Consider the following 14,263-nt stretch of genomic DNA (forward strand, 5'->3'; position numbering starts at 1 on the left):
CCAGGCATGATGATGTGTGTCTGTTCTGCGGTCATCCAGTCAGTAGCAGTCACCTGTCAGTAGCAGTCACCTGTCTGTAGGTGTCACCTGTCTGTAGCAGTCACCTGTCTGTAGGTGTCACCTGTCTGTAGCAGTCACCTGTCTGTAGGTGTCACCTTTCAGTAGCAGTCACCTGTCTGTAGGTGTCACCTGTCTGTAGCAGTCACCTGTCTGTAGGTGTCACCTGTCTGTAGCAGTCACCTGTCTGTAGGTGTCACCTGTCTGTAGGTGTCACCTGTCAGTAGCAGTCACCTGTCTGTAGCAGTCACCTGTCTGTAGCAGTCACCTGTCTGTAGCAGTCACCTGTCTGTAGGTGTCACCTGTCTGTAGGTGTCACCTGTCTGTAGGTGTCACCTGTCTGTAGGTGTCACCTGTCTGTAGGTGTCACCTGTCTGTAGCAGTCACCTGTCTGTAGGTGTCACCTGTCTGTAGCAGTCACCTGTCTGTAGGTGTCACCTGTCTGTAGCAGTCACCTGTCTGTAGGTGTCACCTGTCTGTAGGTGTCACCTGTCTGTAGCAGTCACCTGTCTGTAGCAGTCACCTGTCTGTAGGTGTCACCTGTCTGTAGCAGTCACCTGTCAGTAGCAGTCACCTGTCTGTAGGTGTCACCTGTCTGTAGGTGTCACCTGTCTGTAGGTGTCACCTGTCAGTAGCAGTCACCTGTCTGTAGGTGTCACCTGTCTGTAGCAGTCACCTGTCTGTAGGTGTCAGCTGTCTGTAGCAGTCACCTGTTCGTAGGTGTCCTTGGGTAGCGTGCTGCCCTGAGAGTCCTTCACCACCTTCCTGGCCGCGCCCATGCTGCCCACCACCATCACGGCACCGATGATGCCGATGCGCTTGTACTTGGCCACCGTGCTGCGGAGCTGCTTACGGATCAATATGTGCATGTCATCCTGAGGAGAGGGCCGAGAGAGAGAGAGATCATTTGAGTTCTAAAGAAAAAAAAGGCTTTATTGGCACAATTCCACACAGAAACACACTAGCACAACGACAATAGATGCGACAAAGTCAGCACTAGCCCCCAGCTGTAGATGCTCTATGGGAGGTTTATGCAGGGTATTGGTAAATAGACTGCACTTATATAGCGCCTTATTCCAAAGCGCTTTACAACGGCCTCTCATTCACCCATTCACACACACTTTCACACACCAATAGCGGTAACTAAGCTACCACGCAAGCGGCAGCAAGCTAGGGTTCAGTGTCTTGCCCAAGGACACTTCCACACATGGCCAGCCGGGGTACGAACCGCCGATCTGCCTCCCTTGCGATCATTAGACGCCGGCTCTACCTCCTGCGCCACAGCCACCCCAAGTTGGGAGCCGGTGCCTAATCTCCAACCAGTTCTTCGCGTTTCAACAGCAAGAAGAACCGGCTTGGTGAGGCCACCCCGCAAGCTAGCAGACTGGGATCAAAGTCAGATCTGTATCAAAGCATTGTGAAAGATTTGCAGGTGTAGTATCCAGAGTTCCAGACCCCTTGTTTGGCCAGAGTCTTTTGTTATGCAACGTAGCACTGGTAGAACAGGGTGAGCGTCGTAAAAACCACCTCTCATCCACCTAGTGGAGGAAGCTCCCCTACAGAGACCTTGTTCATCCATGAGGCTGCAGCTCTCCTTGCTATGACCCACCTGCTGACACCACCGCTAAAAAGACTTCCTCCACTGTCGAGCCCCAGACACACACCTGAACCGCATCGTTCTAAAACCCAACCACCACGTCTACACTACAACTCCTCAAACCTCACTAAACCTCTCTGCCCGGGAATAATAACCAGAAATGTGTTGGGGGGGAGACATGAAAAAAAAAGACAGCAGGGACAACCGGGATAGAAGAAGAAGAAGAAGAAGAAAAAGAAGAAGAAGAAAAAGAAGAAGAAGAAGAAGAAAAAGAAGAAGAAGAAAAAGAAAAAGAAGAAAAAGAAGAAAAAGAAGAAAAAGAAGAAAAAGAAGAAGAAGAAGAAGAAGAAGAAGAAGAAGAAGAAGAAGAAAAGAGACCCTCTATGAAGGACTGCAAATGTCAGGATGAAAAAAAAACAGAGATGAAGAGAAAAAGAGTATGGTTGGTTGTAAGGCACCATATATATTTTTATTTTTATTTTTTTTTAACCTTTATTTAACCAGGCAAACATGTAAGAACACATTCTTATTTGCAAATGCAGCCTGACCAAAAAGCAATGGCTCTTTGGGGGGGGGGGGGGGGGGGGGGGGGGGGGGGGAAGCTAGAAATAAAACAAGGTTAAGTAATACAATAAACAATAAAACAATAAAACAATAAAACACTGGCAAATACAGATGTATAAAAATACTAACAGTCAGAGAGAGGGGAGAGAGACGGAGGAGGTAGGGGTGAGGAAGAGCGGAGGTGAGGGATAGCGGGGGTAGTGGAGCAGGGGTACTTAAAATGAGGCAGTGATGGGTTATGGGATGGGACCTATAAGACCCCCCCCCTGGATGCCCTGCTCCTGGTCCTCACCTGGATGTGCGCTGAGGCCAGGGCGCTGAGCAGGTAGAAGAGCCTACGGATCTGCTGGGGACTCAGGTTGTCCATGTAGTCCAGGATTCCCTGCAAACACACCAGTATTTAAACCGACCCCATTGGAGGGCAGCTCTCACTGCACGTGGCACACTCGGGCGTAAGAAATAGACGGTGTGTGTTTTTTTTTTTTACATGCTTATATTTGCTTCTTCCAATAAAAAGATAAATGAAGTGAAAAATGTATAATGACAAAAGAAATCGGACATCCTAATCGGATACCCTAACCCCTATGGATGGATAGAATTGCGCTGAATGACTGGTTGTGGTTCTCTGGACTCTGTTTGGGTCACACTCCTCACCTTGACGAAGACGGCATAGAGGGCCATCTCAGAGGGTTTGTCCTTCACCAGGCCACACAGCAGCTCCAGGGCCACGTCCACCTCCCCCCCCACACCACTACACACGTGGGTCACCAGAGAGCCCACCACCTCCTACACCACACACAGAGGACCACACACACATTGACTTGTCAGGCAGGCTCAATGTCACAAGGCGATATTGATTCTCAAAATATGGAAAGGATGATCTCACTCTCTCTCTCATGCACACAGACACACACACACACACGCTGTTCCAAAATGACACTCACCCACCCACACACGACACACACACACACACACACACACACACACACACACAACCCACCTGCTGGCAGTAGGAGTCAAAGGCAGTGAATGAGTGCCTGTACATGTGCACTCCGAAGGGAACGTGGCAGGGGTCTGGGGAGCGCAGCAGGCTCTGGGCCAGGGTCAGGATGGAGGGGAAGTACCCCCGCATGACCTACACACACACACGCGCACAAGCACACACACACACGCGCACGTACCCACGCCCACGCACGCAAGCCCGCACACACTCACACACACACACACACACACAGACACACAGACACACACACACCATCAACAAACGATTCAAACAGTAACCACAACTGCACCATATTGACATTGTCATGCACGTTCCATATGACAGTCCTAGCGTCCTCCTCTCTCTCCTGTAGGTGTCCAGCAGAGGAAGGGTTAGGCTGCTGTCCCACCTGTGGGTAGCCCCTGAAGGTCTTCTGCAGCAGGGCCTCCAGGACCTGTCCTCCTTTCACCTTCACCCTCAGCAGCCTCTCGGCCCCCCGCCGGCTGTGGTTGGCGTTGGAGGCGTCGTGGAGGATGAAGAGCACCAGCAGGTCCAGGACCTGACGCCACACAGCAGCGAGACAACAAGACACAACAACCCCTGTGTTATCAGCGTAGCGGAGGGGGTTCGGAGGCACGCTCCTGTGATGAGGTAGCCCAAGCCTGAGACCTAGAAACGCCTAGAAAGTGTCCCCCCTTGAGGATGTCCTTTCGGCATTAAGGGTAGACGCCTTCCACGTGGGGGAGAGCCGGGTTCGAAGTTCGAACCCCGACCTCGTCAGGTTAGAAACAGAGAGAACCAGAAGGAGCAGTCAAGTCAGGCGTGAGGTAGAACCAGAAGGAGCAGTCAGTCAGGTGTGAGATAGAACCAGGAGGAGCAGTCAGTCACATGTGAGGTTTACCTTGTGGTCCTCTGGCGTGTCGACACTCTCTATGACCTGCAGAGAGACGGAGGTAGAGTCACATTAGGGGGGAGAATACACCGGTTGTTGTCGTTTTGTACTGTATAGATGAGAGCAGCTCATCTGGGTATTTTGCCCTTGCGTCATGCCCCCGCCCCTTTTTAGGTGAAAACAGTCCCTTTAGTTTGGCTAGCGGTCAATTCAAATTCGGAGGTCTTCGCCAATTTAATAGCAAAACTCAAAGTAGCAGCTTTTAGGCATGGTGACACTAGTTTTTCCAATTTGGCATTTTGGGGTGCGGGCATTCTGATGACAGAGAGGATGACATATGACTGCTCTCATCTACGGACTGACTTATACAGTGCCTTATTCCAAAGCGCTTCACAATAGCCTCTCATTCACACGCCAATGGCGGCAAGCTACCATTGCAAGGCGCCGGCCCACTCCTTGGGAGCAATTTGGGGTTCAGTGTCTTGCCCAAGGACACCTCGACATCGTGGTTCGAACCACCGACGTTGCGACCGTTAGATGGCGGCTCTACCTCCTGCGCCACAGCCACCCCATCTATACACCTCTCCGTCCTGTCCTTGCCTACCTTGAGCCAAGCCTCCCCTACCTTGAGCCAGGCCTCTCCCTACCTTGAGCCAGGCCTCTGATATGGTCTTCTGGAAGCGCACGGCTGACTTGATGACATCCAGCACCAAGGCGACGCTGCTGGCTGCTGTGGAGGTCGAGGACCTGGATCCCCAAACAAGAGGTCAACATAAGCTGGAGACTAGTGGCCTGGTCTTGCCTTGAGGAATCATTAGAGCAGTGATACTCATTCCTGGTCCTGGAGAGCCAGTTGTTCCAGTCTAGTGCCATCACTGCTGAGCTGGGACAAAAAGCCTGCAGGATTGTCTGTGGCATTGCAGGAACCAGGAGAGAATATCACATGGTCGAATGCCTGCATGTACAGACAGACAGACAGACAGCGTTGGGAGTGGCTCACCCTGTGGTCCCCTTGTCCTTCCTGCGGCTCTGGGAGGCCTGCAGCACGGGCTCGAGGACACACAGCTCCAGCTTCTTACGCAGGTCACGTACCACCTGGCCCCAGAGAGAGAGAGAGAGGACACCCAGCACCACTCAGTGACATCCCCAACAACATCTCACCGTTCACCCCCTGGATGGTGGTCTGTGACCCCGTGGATGGTAGTCTGTGACAAAACCTCATCCTGCAAACCTCATCGTGAATAAGTTGCCTGGCACGCTATCTGGATCTATGTACTGTAGCTATGTGCTGATGACTAATGTTTTTTTAAGTTTCACTCGATACACAGTACAGTGCGACTTCACCTTATTAGCGTCATCAAAAAAAGACATGACAAAGGCGTGACGAAGGCGGTGCTGACACGACACGGGCTGTCTCTGACCTCATAGGCGTCGGAGGCGGAGATAGAGTGTAGGATGAACTTCACCACCACAGGTAAGTCCTCCAGCTGTACGGCAGACAGGGTTGCCATGACAGCCCTGCGCACCTGAAACAACAGTGGCATCAGGACATAGCCAGTGCCCCCCCCCCCACTCTCAAGGCAGGTGGAGGCCAAAAGGCTATTTGAGGTATTACTAGTGGTTATCAGAGCCTCCGTTAAGGATAAGGTTAATTACAGAGATATCACAATCATTAAAAGGACAGGTTCTGTCACGAGTAAAGTACACCTTCAGTCAGTGAACCCTGTGACTATGAATGATTGAACATGTTAAAGACTAAGACTGTGCACTGTGTAACTCTAGCCTTACTGGCACGACAACAAAAGCTCCCGATAGAGGAGATGTGGGTGTGTGTGTGTGTGTGTGTCTGTGTGTCTAGGAGGCTACCTCAGTTAACAGAGATGAACTCAGGTTCAAGCTAGGGAGAGCGTCCAGGATGGGCACAGTAAGCTGGGTGTCTTGCTGGAGCAAGGAGCTACAGCGGTGATGAGAGAAAGAGAGAAGACATGAGTTAAAACAGAGAGAAAGAGAGAGAGAGAGAAGCTACAAAGTTAAAACAGATACTCCTACGCCTACTCCTCCTCACAGAGCTCCTCTATGAGATCACGTTAGCACCACAGACTGTGGCTGCCAAGGACTCCACTCACTTGAGCTCCCTGGCGATGTCGCCATGCTGGGAGTCCTCCAGTATCTCAGGCAGACTGGTGATGATGTCACGCTGGATCTCCACGGGTGCCACGGAAACCAGCTGCATCAGCTTACCTGCTAGGTCCTGTAATGACAGGGGCAGGGGGAGGTCAGAGGTCAGAAGAGAAAGACTCGTGAGCCCTGTCTGCTACGTAATGAGGGCATACAGATTACATGACTCAGGTATGGATTTAGGGAACACCCTCTAAAGATATGTTGTCTTTGAGGTGAGAGTACCTTGCTGTCCATGACTCTGTCTAACAACTTGAACTGGTTGACGATGACATGAGGGATATTGAGTCCATCCTCTGCAGCACTAGGGACGATAGGGAAACAAAGTTTAGAGTTTACAAGGAAACCTACCCAAAAACGACTACGTACTGACGTATATGACATAAAACGTTCAAACAAAAAAAACACTTACCCATCGAACATGAATTCAGGAAGTTTCTCAAACAAGGTGTTCATGATCAAAGTCTACAAAGAGGAAAAAAGGAATGTGGAATTCAGGGTCAGGTCACATCCAGGGGAGGACAGATGCAGACACCCGTACCACATTTCATTCACGACTCACTAGGTGCTTTTCCATAGAAGTCCTATCTGCATATAGATCACCTGACTGATGGGTTTTGTTTGGTTGTTTTTATTTTTTTTATTCATGTCTGTTTATGGTTGTGCTATTTTCGTTTTTGTTAGTCTTTATATGCTGTTTTGGTGTTTAGTATTGTCATTTGTCTTTTTTATAGAGGGTATACCTTTTTTACTTTTTATCAATGTGGTATTCACAATTGATGCTCTCCCAAAAAAACTAAGTCATAAATAAATAAAAATTTAAAAAGAAGTCCTACCTGCAGCATCTCAATCCCCAGCAGCATGCGCAGCAGACTCTCCTGAATTGACCTGCACCACAGACAGGAAACAATGGAGGTTTCATTCAATCATATCCTAATGACTTCATAGTGTTTCCTTCAAAATGACATTGTTTTTTGGAGGAATCCACAGACCCCACAACGAGAGTCTGAGGTTATCGGGCTCTTGGGGTTCTTCATAGTTACCTGGGGTCCCCATCGGACACCCGCGGGACACAAGGCAGGAGACAGTTCCTGAAACTCTCAGGGTCCTCGATGTGAGACTCCAGTCCTGTGATGAACTCCTGGACGATCTGTTAGATGAAGAGAAGTAGTACTTCCGTTACACATTACTCTGTTAGAGACTTTTGGGGCAATATAAATGTTTCAGTCTGGAAGTAGTCTTAATACATACACCGGGGTATCTGGGACTCTTTCGTAGTCTTAGCTGGAGCTTTTTTTGGAAAACCACTTGATCCACGACTTGAGGGGAAAAAATAACAACAGAAATGTTTGCAATATCCATCCATCACCCCTTTCATAAACACTGTACATGTCTCAGAGCAGCTGTAGAGGGTGGGGGGTGGTCTCACTTACCAATCTCGTTGAATGTGCTGCCCTGTCTCAAGACAATACCAGCCTCTCTCACAAACTGTCCAAAAACAGAGTCATAGCTGGGGTCTTCCTGGACTGGAGCAGACTTGGACTGAGTACGACCAGAGGTCCTAGTCTTCTTGGATTCTGAGGGAGAGGATAGGGAGGGACAGCCCTAACTATTAGGGTATGGATGAAATACATGTTATATGATATGTTGTGAAACACAGTTGATGGCTATGCCTTACTTGACACGTCTGGTGGTGGGGCGCTTTGGCCTTTATCCACAGAGGTCGAGGAGCGTCTCTTCTTGCGCATCATCTCTCGGTGACAGTCCAGACGGACCAGGCAATGTTCAGGCTTCTGTTCACACCTAAGCCTTCCCGGTAAACATTTTAGCTTTTTAAATCATAATACTGTTTTTTTTACTATTATTTTTAAATGACTGGACTTTTTAAATAGGCACTACATTTTATAAACACTGTTATATCTGTCTGTTTTTATTGTATGTATGTGACCTATGTGTGTTTTTAATGTGGAAACCGTATTCATGAACTGCACAAAGCCTGTCAAAGGAGAATTTCTGTCACTCTGTGACCGTGACAGACAATAAAGCAATCTTGAATCTTGAATGACATGGAATCACACAAGGTCCTGACCAGGGTAATTGCCTGAGTGAATCTCCCACGTAAATCGCGTACACAACTCGTGAGCTTAGAATGATAAGGTTCTATCTCCGTTTAGAATGATAAGGTTCTATCTCCGTTTAGAATGAGAAGGTTCTATCTCCGTTTAGAATGAGAAGGTTCTATCTCCGTTTAGAATGAGAAGGTTCTATCTCCGTTTAGAATGAGAAGGTTCTATCTCCGTTTAGAATGAGAAGGTTCTATCTCCGTTTAGAATGAGAAGGTTCTATCTCCGTTTAGAATGATAAGGTTCTATCTCCGTTTAGAATGAGAAGGTTCTATCTCCGTTTAGAATTAGAAGGTTCTATCTCCGTTTAGAATGATAAGGTTCTATCTCCGTTTAGAATGATAAGGTTCTATCTCCGTTTAGGGCAGTTCAGAGATATTGAGCGTCAAAGTTTTTACATTCCATTATGTTTTGTGAGATGGAACCTTTGTATTTTATGAATTACTAACTCAAAAATGTCAACATTTTAAAAATAACACCACACAGGCATTAATAAACACCTAATGGATCAGATTATGTAAAAAAACTCAAATTTTGACAAAAATGGAGATAGAACCTTATTGTAAAAGCTTTCCAGTTAGTTTACCTCAGAGTTAGCTTAGCAGCGAGACGGCTAAAAGCCAAGGCTTTTAATATACTGGGAAGGCTCGTATGTGTGAAAGGGGTTTTGGACAGACGAACTAATATACAGCTGGAAATGATAACAACACATGTTTCTAATGCCTGACACTAACATATAGGCACGTTTGCGTTCACTTGGCCATCATTTCTCAGTTTAAGACGTGATATTCATGTTATTGGCCAGATTTAGTCAGGGTTGCATTTTCGCTAGCTAGCTTTACCCACAATCTATCAATCTATAGACCACACGTACTTGTCAGCTACTTACCTCAAACGTAACTTAGATAACAAGGCTCTGTATTTCACAGATGTTTGATGTTTGAGTTGGGTTTCTGTTAGCTAAACTAAACGAGGTTGTGTCTCTGAACTGTTAATTAAAGAAGTTAGAAAGGTTCTGTCACTGTGCTGTTCTGTTGGTCTCCATAGCAGCTCGAGCTTCCCGCGCCAGGGTTTATGCACTGCGTAGGTTAGGGGGTGTCTCAAAACTTCTAGACCATGTCAGTGGCGATAGACAAAGACCTGCTTAAACTAAACATTATATTATCTTGCCCTAATAGTATCTTCTTCATACACATGTATATGTATGTATGTATGTATGTATATATGTATATATACAGTAGGCTACATAATGCCACAAGTGAGAGTTTAACACAATTCGTTTTATGTCACTTTTTTGACTGTCCCTGGGGGGAAAAATCTCCACCAGATAAGTTAAGATAAGTGCCTCCCCCATTTCCCTCCCATTTTAGGCTAGGGGGTGTCTCAAAACTTCTCTTGCGATAGACAAAAGACCTGCTTAAACTAAACAATATAACCACGCTCATATTTGTCTCTCTCGAATTAACTCATATGATCTTGCCCTAATATTATCTTCTTCATACACACTGTTATATATACATACAGTAGGCTACATAATGTCACAAGTGAGAGTTGAACACAATTCGTTTTATGTCACATTTTTTGACTGTCTCTGGAAAAAAAATGCTCGGAAATCTCCACCCGATAAGATAAGATAAGTACCTCCCCCATTTCCCTCCCATTTTTCGCAACAGGTATAAATCCTCCAACACTGCTCTCCCGTCATCGCATAGATAGTTTCTGTTAGACGATAAGGCGACATCCACCGATCCATCCACCCACCGCAGTAATAATCATGTCTGGGAAGAAGTTCTACGAGATGTCTGCGAAGCTCCTGAACGGAGACGCGTTTAACTTCTCCTCTCTGCAGGGTAAATATGGAGATAGATTTATATCATAAATACATACACACTGTCAATAGTATAGTGAATCTCATTTCATATCTATCTCCATAGGTAAGGTGGTGCTGGTGGAGAACGTGGCCTCCCTCTGAGGCACCACCACCAGGGATTACACCCAGATGAACGAGCTCCACCAGCGGTACGCCGCCAAGGGCCTGGTCGTTCTGGGGGTGCCCTGCAATCAGTTCGGACATCAGGCAAGTAGAAATCGTGACGTTAGAATGATAGGGTTCTATCTCCATTTTTGTCAAAATCGATTTTTTTTTTACATAATCTGATCCATTAGGTGTTTATTAATGCCTGTGTGGTGTTATTTTTTAAATGTTGGACATTTTTGAGTTAGTAATTCATAAAATACAAAGGTTCCATCTCACAGAACATAATGGAATGTAAAAACTTTGACGCTCAATATCTCTGAACTGCCCTAAACGGAGATAGAACCTTATCATTCTAAGCTCACGAAATGTTCATATTCTCAAACATAACTCTATCTGGCTCTGGCACACTCACACTGGTCTGGTTAGGTCATTCATAATTCAGCCAAACCGGCCAGGTTGCAGTGACAGTTCTGCTGCACTAAGTTCTGGTCTTTTTTTGGCTGTTGCCTGTGTGCAGATCTTAATCAGGGTCTTCTTGCTAAATGATGTTGCTGAAGTCCTCAATTCACTTCAGATCCAGTTATAGGGCAATGTACCGAGGTACCATGGATTCATAATACCATTATACAACTTTTAGGTCTGAAAATGTCAGACAAACTTGAGATGTTGAGCGAACTACCACTTTAATTCATCATGGCTGTGTAATCATTTATTAGTCGAAAGGTCACCCAGTTCACTCAGTATTACTGTGCATATGATTTTACAATAACATCCTCCCTGATCCCTCTAATATGCAGGAAAACTGTTCTAATGAAGAGATCCTAATGTCCTTGAAGTACGTCCGTCCGGGTAATGGCTTCGAGCCTAAATTCCAGCTCCTCGAGAAGGTGGATGTGAACGGGAAGAACGCAGACCCCCTGTTCCTGTACCTGAAGGAGAAGCTCCCCTTCCCAAGTGACGAGCCCATGGCCCTCATGGGTGACCCCAAGTGCATCATCTGGAGCCCTGTCTGCAGGAATGACATTTGCTGGAATTTCGAGAAGTTTCTTATCGGGCCAGATGGAGAGCCTTTCAAGAGATACAGCAGGAGATTCCTGACCAGCGGTATTGAGGGAGACATCAAGAAGCTTCTCAACCTGGCAAACTAGCTAAACCGTCCTGGTAGTCTTCACACAGAGGCAGGCATGCGGGAGTGGAAACCCAATGGCAATTTAAGAACTGTGGTGGCCTTTCAACATAAAATAATGTCCTTTAATCACACAAGCAAATCACTGGACTTTCAACAGCTCACAATATAGCCTAGTCTCTGCTCCTACGATGCCAAGTCTCTGTGTGTGATACCCATTACCTTTTCAACAGCAGCTGTGCTCTTCTGTTCTGAATGCCTCTGTGTTCTGAACTTTTACTAAATGAAGGAATCCTTTGAAACCAAGCCTTTTGTGAGGGGGATGTCTGATGAAGTGTAAAAGCCTTTACCTAACGGTTGCATTGGGCTCAGTCGAGCACTGATGTGATGTGTCTTTTGGACTAATAAATGTTTTATAGTAAAATTGTGTCTTTTTTGTCGTTTACACACAAGGAAGAAATGAGGAAGTACCGTAAGTAGGTGTGGCAACATGAGCTATTGTACTATGTTGAAAGAGAAGGGGTTCCACAGAACAATGCAAGAGTAGTATGACCAGGAAGTGTAAGTCATTTTGACAGACAATGCTGTAGTCAAATTTAAAATGATCATAGTCATATTCAAGTTATACAGTGAATAGCGTATTCCACTCTGCACCTTTCATTGGGGCTGGCCTATAAACAAGTGGCCACTTCACACAAACGGGGGTGTTTAATCCTGTTACCAAGACTAAGCTCTCAGGACCAGGGATAGATATAGGCAGGAAGCAGACTTTGAACTCCAGTGCAAAGTCGGAGACACACATTATGGTGTATACACACACATTCCTGATAACAGTTCATTCCAGTTGAACTTTCCACAGTTCATCTGCACATGAAGGAAATATAGCCTGAAGCGTGCTTTAAAAACAGCATCTGTTCATTGGTACTATATTTATCACAAGACATAATGATGGTGGAAAACCTTTTATTTTTCCCCCAATTCAAAGCTCTTTTGAAAAGCAACTAGTCCAAACAAGACATCCTTTTTTTAGGCTTCCAGTCTTTATTGTATTCTCAATCCAAATAATTCTCCATTAAAAACAAATATTGCAGATATTGGCAATATGATAAATATTAGAACACAGTTATGTACCTATTTGGAAATAGTGTGATTATTTACATCTATTCAATATATTTGACAGCAAATTGAAGCTGAAATGGGCAAGTTGCTTTCAGTGTGAGGAATTTAAAGAAAAGCGTTTTTAACTTCAAATAAAATCTGATTTGGACAGCTGGATGTCTTTTTCACTCACTATAGAATAATATTACAGATATGATGTAAAGCTTTTCTATTCATTGGCATAAATATGGATATATATCAATCAATGTACTCATCTCAGGAGGGCATAATCACAGAGGGGTCGCCCAGCAAATAGGACATTTGCAGCCCCTCAAAGACATTTACATGCTGTCGTGCCACATGTAAAAAGCACAAGACAAATGCCAGTGCCACAGAGCAATAATTTATCTTACGGGAATTGTGTCCATGAAGTAGTTACTGGTATGTTGGATCGACCTTGAAAAGACCCCTTGGCAGCAGAGTAACATCCTACTGTAGGGTAGTGAATCTGTAGGAAGTCTGAGACGAGGATTTCAAACACCACGTAAGGTCATTGGATAGTTACGTCCTCCACAGCCCTCTACACCATCTCATCAGCTGTTACTAGGTACTAGCAGTGCTCTGGGAGACCTTAGAGCTACATAGAGCTAGCGAGCAACTTCCAGAACAGAAGCAGATTGATTTGTATGTGTCCTTACACCATCAAACGTTTCCCATTGACCAGCGAGACGTCACCGTAATGTCTTTTTATTAAACAGCTGTGTAGTTGGTGGAGTCCATTTGAGGGGGAAACAAAAAATGGCTGCAGATGCCTGCACCCACCCTAGTAAAGACACTGAGGACGCTGTCACGTTATTGATGTCTAGACTCTCTTAAAGAGAACTGACTCGATGTCTCATCATGAACAGCCGCAATTTCAAGTTTTAAAATCTTTGCACCGCTTTCATACAGGTCTAATTTCGCTTCACTCAGTGTGCTTGGAAGATAGAGAACGGGAGAAAAAAAAAAGCCATTTCAATGCAGAGCTGCAATACTGTACATGACTAATACAGACAAGCCATTGCAGGTGATCCAGGGAGGGGGTCCACTCAGGCAGCAATCAAATATGCTAAAAAGGACAGCCGTATTAAAAGATCTGGAAATGTATGAGTGGTCAGGGGCTTCTAGGCTGGGGGGGCCTTCCCACGTAACATACATATTCATTATTTCCAGATGCGACAAAAGGAGATAAGACAATGAAATCCTGGAAAACTCAAAGTGCCTCCTTTTTAACAGGTTGCAGGATTCAAAGGCCGCTGTTGCTTTCTGTGTAACGAGGGAGAGAGAGCAGCACATTTCTGTTAGCAGGATGAGACTTATCTCAGAGAGGAAGCAGGGGTAGAGGAGAGACAACAGAGCCAGCATGCCGGGCGTCACAAGAAGCAGCGCTAAGTTCGGACATAAGTCACATGTTGGAAGCGGAATAGCTTCTGCCACAGCTTATGTAAAGGGGTCCAGCCAACAGGACCGTGAGAGGAAAGTCTCTCTGCTGTTGACATTGCGACATAGGCCTTGCAGGAAAATCCAAACAGGCCAAGACAGCGAGGGGGGGGCAGAGTGTGTGTATAGAGCAGTGAAAACACTTTCAGTGTGCCTTTCTGAACAGATCCATTCTTCACAGCAGGCATA

General features: G+C 46.0%; 2 protein-coding genes across 2 annotated transcripts in view; one reads left to right on the plus strand and one right to left on the minus strand.

Annotated features, from left to right (window-relative positions):
- Positions 1-8,021, minus strand: part of fancd2 (FA complementation group D2) — a gene marked incomplete at both ends in the record, with an annotated part of 26,970 nt that extends 18,949 nt beyond the window's left edge. Inside the window, 18 exons of the mRNA XM_080547921.1 lie at positions 768-932; positions 2,511-2,600; positions 2,873-3,004; positions 3,219-3,353; positions 3,610-3,759; positions 4,102-4,137; positions 4,740-4,839; positions 5,093-5,187; positions 5,514-5,618; positions 5,959-6,046; positions 6,219-6,343; positions 6,496-6,574; positions 6,683-6,735; positions 7,107-7,158; positions 7,314-7,420; positions 7,522-7,589; positions 7,704-7,847; positions 7,949-8,021. Of these exons, the coding sequence (XP_080404047.1) occupies positions 768-932; positions 2,511-2,600; positions 2,873-3,004; positions 3,219-3,353; positions 3,610-3,759; positions 4,102-4,137; positions 4,740-4,839; positions 5,093-5,187; positions 5,514-5,618; positions 5,959-6,046; positions 6,219-6,343; positions 6,496-6,574; positions 6,683-6,735; positions 7,107-7,158; positions 7,314-7,420; positions 7,522-7,589; positions 7,704-7,847; positions 7,949-8,021 (1,797 nt within the window). The remainder of the gene's footprint in view (positions 1-767; positions 933-2,510; positions 2,601-2,872; positions 3,005-3,218; positions 3,354-3,609; positions 3,760-4,101; positions 4,138-4,739; positions 4,840-5,092; positions 5,188-5,513; positions 5,619-5,958; positions 6,047-6,218; positions 6,344-6,495; positions 6,575-6,682; positions 6,736-7,106; positions 7,159-7,313; positions 7,421-7,521; positions 7,590-7,703; positions 7,848-7,948) is intronic.
- A 2,083-nt stretch (positions 8,022-10,104) lies between these two features.
- gpx1b (glutathione peroxidase 1b) lies at positions 10,105-11,915 on the plus strand. Its single transcript, XM_080548411.1, has 3 exons — positions 10,105-10,243; positions 10,328-10,470; positions 11,169-11,915. The coding sequence occupies exons 1-3, from the start codon at positions 10,168-10,170 to the stop codon at positions 11,517-11,519; spliced, it is 570 nt and encodes a 189-aa protein (XP_080404537.1). The 5' UTR covers positions 10,105-10,167; the 3' UTR covers positions 11,520-11,915.
- The last annotated feature ends 2,348 nt before the right edge of the window (positions 11,916-14,263 follow it).

Source organism: Nansenia antarctica (genome assembly GCF_963989245.1).
Source record: "Nansenia antarctica genome assembly, chromosome: 18".
Lineage (NCBI taxonomy): Eukaryota > Metazoa > Chordata > Actinopteri > Argentiniformes > Microstomatidae > Nansenia > Nansenia antarctica.